Below are 5,859 nucleotides of genomic sequence, written 5' to 3'. Positions count from 1 at the left end.
CCAAGCACGCTGTGTCCTGCTGATGTCTCCAAAAGACCCTTGTGATAAAAACATACAGATTCTTTAGCTCTGAAAGGTCGAATATGCTAACCTGCGATTTCAAAGGGACGAAATCTTTTCTGTCTTCTACGTTCTTTTAGCATTCTTTTTTTCTTCTGCTTTCTGCACTGCTGGATTTTAGCATCCATGAGTCATGTGATCCTTCTAGCATCAATATGTTTTTCTTCTGATTTCTAGCATCTCCGCCAAAAGACCCCTGGTTAGACTTTCTGCATTTCGATGTGCTGGTGGTGGTAGTGGTGGTAGCAATGATGTCTGGGTTGACACCTTCCATTTAGTTTATAGACAGAATTTTTCTGCTGCCGTTTTTTGAAAAACCACACAGCCAGTACAGCTGCAACCAGTAACAAGCAGAGAAGAATCACAATTACTGCTATGATAGCACCTTTACTGGACTTGGGACAATCCTCTCCCTCACATGGCTCGGAAGTGGGGACGGGCTTTTCTCCAAGGCCCTGGGTGAGATTTTCTTGCTCAGCTAATTCCTGGGACGACGTGTCAGTAATGACATCTGGAGCTGGTGCAGTGGTTGCTACTTGTGCTGGGTAGGCGGTTGTTTCTTTTGGTTCTGCATACGGAGTGTGATCGGAGGGGCTGACCATCACAGAGGTTTCTGACATGGACGTTTTTAAGCTGGTTATGTCAAACAGCATCGTTGTACCGGGCTCCTGAGTCACAGTTTCCACAGATGTAGTTGGGTGGTCCCATGCGGCATCATCATAACCTCTGCTCATGCTTAAGTCCTCCAGACCACTCACTGGTGTAAGTGGTACCGGTGTCTCTTTGGCCCCTTCATCATCTATCTTCGTTGTTGCTGCCACAATCTGTGTTAAACCTTCCTCTGGAGCTGGGCTACCATTGTCCGATTTTCTTACTTCAACGTGATTCGGTTGGTCAGTCGTGAGGATGACGTCGTCTTCTGTTCCCATCGAACCATCAACTTTATCTTCCTCCTCTTCATCATCCTCTACCACTTCTTGTGTTACTGGATAGCCATCTAACCACGACTCGTCAGTAATGGCAACTGCATCTATCTCTGCCTTTGTATCATTAGTTGTGAGAATGGGTCCAATGGGGAAATCCTCACTATCATAAAACATTTTGGCACCAGGTTCATCATAGGCTGTCTTCACTCCAATGTGGTTATCACCTTCAGAAAACTGTGCTTTAGTGGAATCATCTGTCTCTTTCTCCGATTCAGGCTCACTGAAAGCCTCCGATGGAAACCAAAACAAGTTTTTTTGGCTTAGGAGTGACACAGGGGACTCAGTTGGTGCCCTGCTTCCTTTTTCAGAAGTGTCTGTGTCCTGAGTAACACCTTTGGTACTTCCAGTTCTTCCTTCTTCTGAACTTTTACTGAAGGAAAGCTGTTCTTGCTCCTGCTCAATTTCCTCTTTGCCATTGGCATGTTCATTCTCAACAATAGGTATCGATCTGTCATCAGGAAAGTTATCTTCATAGTCAATGTGTGCCTCGGTTTCATCTAGAAACATTAAAAAAAAACCACAAAAGCCAACATTTAATTTCTCCAGAAAAGCACTGGGCTCATTTGTTACAAGAAGCCAAGAAGAAAGGTGAAACGAGGAGTGACTTTTAGACAGTATTTTTCATTCAGTGTTATTGTTTATTTGGAAAGGGGATGGTCCACCGTAAGCTGATAGTCAATATCAAGTTTTTAAAAAAATGAGGATAGGTGTCAATGCTAACTGCTAATATCTTATCTTTCCAGATTTAAAAATGTATATAAATAGCTTGTTGTCTGCAGTTAGAGGACTTCCTTCCATTGCTTATTGTTTTCTTAAACCTTTGCTCTCCCTAACATGACTCTTTTTGCCAGAAAAATTTTCATCATATCCAAGCAAGCAATGGATGTGGAGAGGAATGTATAGCAAAAAGTAATCAATTACTAATTGGACTTTAAAAAAAAACCCCAAACCTAAAAGTTTTACAGCAACTTCATCCCTTTTGAACCAGCTGATTTTAAAGAATTATATTCAGTACCCTATGTTCAATTTTTTATCATTATACCACTTTTCTTCAATGACCTTGGTGTTGCAGTGATACGACACCCGGGGCCAGGTGAGCTGAATGGTATTTCTCATTCCATGAGAGCTCTTCAGAGCTGCCCAAGGCCCCCCCACCAAAGCTGACACCGAGTTCTGTTCATCTTCATCTGAAGAAAGCAAGATGCACCCATGACTGCAAGGATAGAAAACTCTGTCTCCAACACTTAACGCCTAACACCTAGGTATCAAGATAATGCCATCTGTAATCAACTCTCGGGCTTCCAATTTTAAGAAACTAAATGTTACCAAAAAGAAAACAGAAAAAAAAACCCAAAACCAAGCTAGAAAAAAAATAACTGAGTGCAACAGAAGGGCGGATTCATCACAAAGTTTGAGTTTGATTTAGAAATGCTCCCCATGCCTCAACAGACCTACCACTCACAGCAAAATAGACTTGATTCAAAGCATGAAACTAAATGTTTGAATTTGAATGAAATAATGCATTGTAATTTATATTTCTTCCACTCTTCTAAAACCTTAGCTCAATGAAAAATTTTCCAAACTAGACAGGGTGGTTGATTTTCAGCTCACACAAGTTTTACTCCATAGAAAGTTGATGTAATTGCTGAGATTTATGCTGGCATTAAAAGTCCTAGAAAATAGTGCCTTGGGATATGGAAAATAAAACAAACTGAATCATGGTGAGAATTTTTCTTTTTAAGAGAGTGTTTAGTCTTTCGTGAAGACAGTGAAGCAATAGACCTGGCATGACACAGGAAACAAGAAATTAATAGGAGAAGCTGTATTACAAATCAATGCATTCGTAAAGCCTTATCTTTTTTTGCCTTTTTACACTCAACCAACTTTGAATCACATTTTCATCTGGGGCCCACCTCAATTTCCGAATGAGTCACATTCTCCTTGGAGACTGCTTCCCAGACTTCTGGCAGAGCCATATTTGGTCTACTCTTAAGAAAGATTAGAAATATTGTCAAACCAGTCTGACCAAAAACACTTAGTGGTGATACAGCTCACACCAGCTTACTTTTTGCCAGAACAGCTTAAGCCAGGTGCCAGAACAGAATGAGTATTAGCAAAAGGTATTTTTCTTGGAACAGCGTCCAGGTCTACCGTAAACCAAAGCAGTTATGCTGAGGAAACCGAAATGTGCGACATAGCCTGCGGAGAGTTAATGCCTCTGTGAAAGCGATCATGCTGAAGAACTGGATGTTCTCAGCAGGTCCTCCCATCTCACAGCAAGGGTGTAGGGGGAAACCTGCGCGCAATGCAACAGTGCCAACAATGGACCTCTCTCCCTCCCGGCCCCGGTGTCCTCATCTGCTTGTGTAATCCCCTAGATCCTCCCCGTCCTCTCCAAAGCAGGAAAAACTTCCGTCTGGTACAAAGACGACTTAACAGACAGGGAATCCAGCTCTCAGAGTGGAAAGCTTCCTGGTAGGACTCTCACTTTTCTAATTCATCCTAAAATCTTTTCCAACAGTATTTCAGACCTTCATTAACGACTGGAGGGTACCTCTGAATACCAAAGCATTTTAGCAACGTATTTATGAAGCTCTGTGTGCACTGGCCATCGCTATGTAGCTATTATAACTAATAGCCATCCAATGCTAGTCTCACTTTGTCCCTTGTCTCGCTCTCACTTAAGAATTTTTCTACCTGGTGCTCTCTGCATGGAAACGATACCTCAAGCCATCCAGACTCCTGCTAAAAGTTGGTAACTGGCATGCCTGCTTCACTGAAGTCCAGTGTCTCTCAGGACAGCCTATAGGTGTCTATTGGATATATATGAACTGGCACACCGTAATGTGAGAACTCACCATTTACCAACTGTGATGGTCATTGTTTTCTTTTTTGAGATGTACTTTCAGCCCTTTAGAAGAAAGTCCTACGGAGGCACGTCAGGAAAGAGCATGTGCTCCTAGGAAAATATGAGTCCTCAGTCTATCAGAACACATTAAGGGTTTGTTGAACCATCGATCAAGTCTCCATCAAACCTGCTGTCTTTGGGCCTGATCCTGCATGTATAGAAATAAATTGGTGCTTTCTTAATGCTCAGCTGAGGAAAGAAAAAGCCCATTGTAGTCTAAAGAGAGCCTGAGATTGGAGCTCATTATGCGCTGCTCGTCACTGCATAAGAGAGTCTTGTTCCTTCTGACAATCAGATTGTGGCCCAAGCTGTAAAGCTGCTATAATGTATTTTCGTATGCAATCTCCCGTATTTGTATAGTTTATAGCAAAGACTACCAACATAACTAATGTTAGCTTATGAGATGCCAGAATGAAAGCAACTATTGAGCCCTCTAACCATCAAAGGAAATACAGACCCCCTTACTCTGAAGCTTTGATTTATATGATTCTGAATCGACTTACACAGTAATAATACTCTATTCTCTCTTCTGGGCCTCAGACCTTCAAATGGGGCTTGGACTTGGTATTTGGTAAGTTTGTGTTACCATGACAATCTTTTAAGTCAGCCGTGAGCTTGATTTTCCAGGAACAGATTGCACAACTTTTGCCCTCCTTTCTGCTCACCTCCTCAGCACTTTCCTGAGCTTTCCAGCTCTCTGAATTTTAGTCTCAGTACTGAAGAGCAACAACCAAAGTAGATTCAGATCCACCTCTTATCCAAATAGTTGTAACCTGTATTTATGCACATTTTAAAAACAGTTAGCAACTGACTTAACAGTGGTTGCATCTTCCTTCCTATCTAGGCAGGTCTGGTTTTAAGGAGAGCCAGCACCGAAATTAATTAGTCCAAGACCGAAATCTTTCTATATTTGGTCATTGTTACATCTTCCCCCTACCCTCCTCTGGCAGACTGAAAGATCAGTGAGTTTTGATTCACTGTCTGAGGGATTACTGAGGCCGAAATGAACATTTTACAGCAACAGATGCTGAAATGGCATACTACCAAAGATGTGAAGCTCAATTAAAAGGTAAAATCCTTTTAATTTAGCCTTGGCCTTTCTGGGAAGCATCCAGTCCTAAAGAGCTTTCATCTCCTTCAACTTTTGATCCTAATGTGAAAACAGTGACCAAACATAGAGACAGGCAAAAACAAAGAGCCTCCTTTTCCACACTCTAGGATCAGTTTAATTTTTCTTCTAGATAGCATATTGGCATCTGAGCTCTATTTTGAGTGTTGCTATTTTGGACAACCATAAAGTGCACTGCATATTTTGTGGATGTATTTTTGGAGTACAGGAAATTGAAACTTGATTCTATGTAGACCATCACCATAAACATTTCTACTGTATAAAAACATCTTTATTCTAAGAATCTCTAAGTAGTTACAGCAAACATTAACAAGCTGACATCTGTCTTTAAGGGTGAGAAAGAAAAGAGCATGTAGACCGATTTGCCTAAGATCAGTCAGATTTGTGAACTACGGCATCTCGAAGAATTATTCATTTGACTTGGATCAGGCACACGAACACACTTCTCTCAAATCAACCAGAGTACGCTAGGCAGACTTTTGTTGCCTTTTGTCTTTTCCAACAGCTACAAGAGGGAGGATGATTTTTATTCTAGCAGGAAGCCTGCTAGTATAAATAAATAACCCATCATAATTTTTTAAACTAATTCGATTCGGCAGAATCAGTTCATGCCAGATCAATACTTTACATTAATCTAATACAACTGCTCAGTGACAGACCTGAAAAGAGAACCGAAGTTTGTCACAACAATTGTTTTGACAGGCCATGGACATATTTTTTTGCTTATTTTATTTGTCTTTCAAAACTCTCCCTTTGCACTGTCGGGGGCGGGGGGG

The 5,859-nt window shown here is 41.3% G+C and overlaps 1 protein-coding gene across 1 annotated transcript in view; it reads right to left on the bottom strand.

The window, feature by feature from the left end:
- Positions 1–260: 260 nt before the first annotated feature.
- Positions 261–5,859, bottom strand: part of SUSD5 (sushi domain containing 5) — a 41,503-nt gene continuing 35,904 nt past the window's right edge. Inside the window, exon 5 of the mRNA XM_009320997.1 lies at positions 261–1,543. Within this exon, the coding sequence (XP_009319272.1) occupies positions 261–1,543 (1,283 nt within the window). The remainder of the gene's footprint in view (positions 1,544–5,859) is intronic.

The sequence above is a fragment of the Pygoscelis adeliae genome, unplaced genomic scaffold (genome assembly GCF_000699105.1).
Source record: "Pygoscelis adeliae isolate BGI_AS28 unplaced genomic scaffold, ASM69910v1 Scaffold280, whole genome shotgun sequence".
Taxonomy (NCBI): Eukaryota; Metazoa; Chordata; class Aves; order Sphenisciformes; family Spheniscidae; genus Pygoscelis; species Pygoscelis adeliae.
This window is presented reverse-complemented; position numbering and strand designations above follow the sequence as displayed.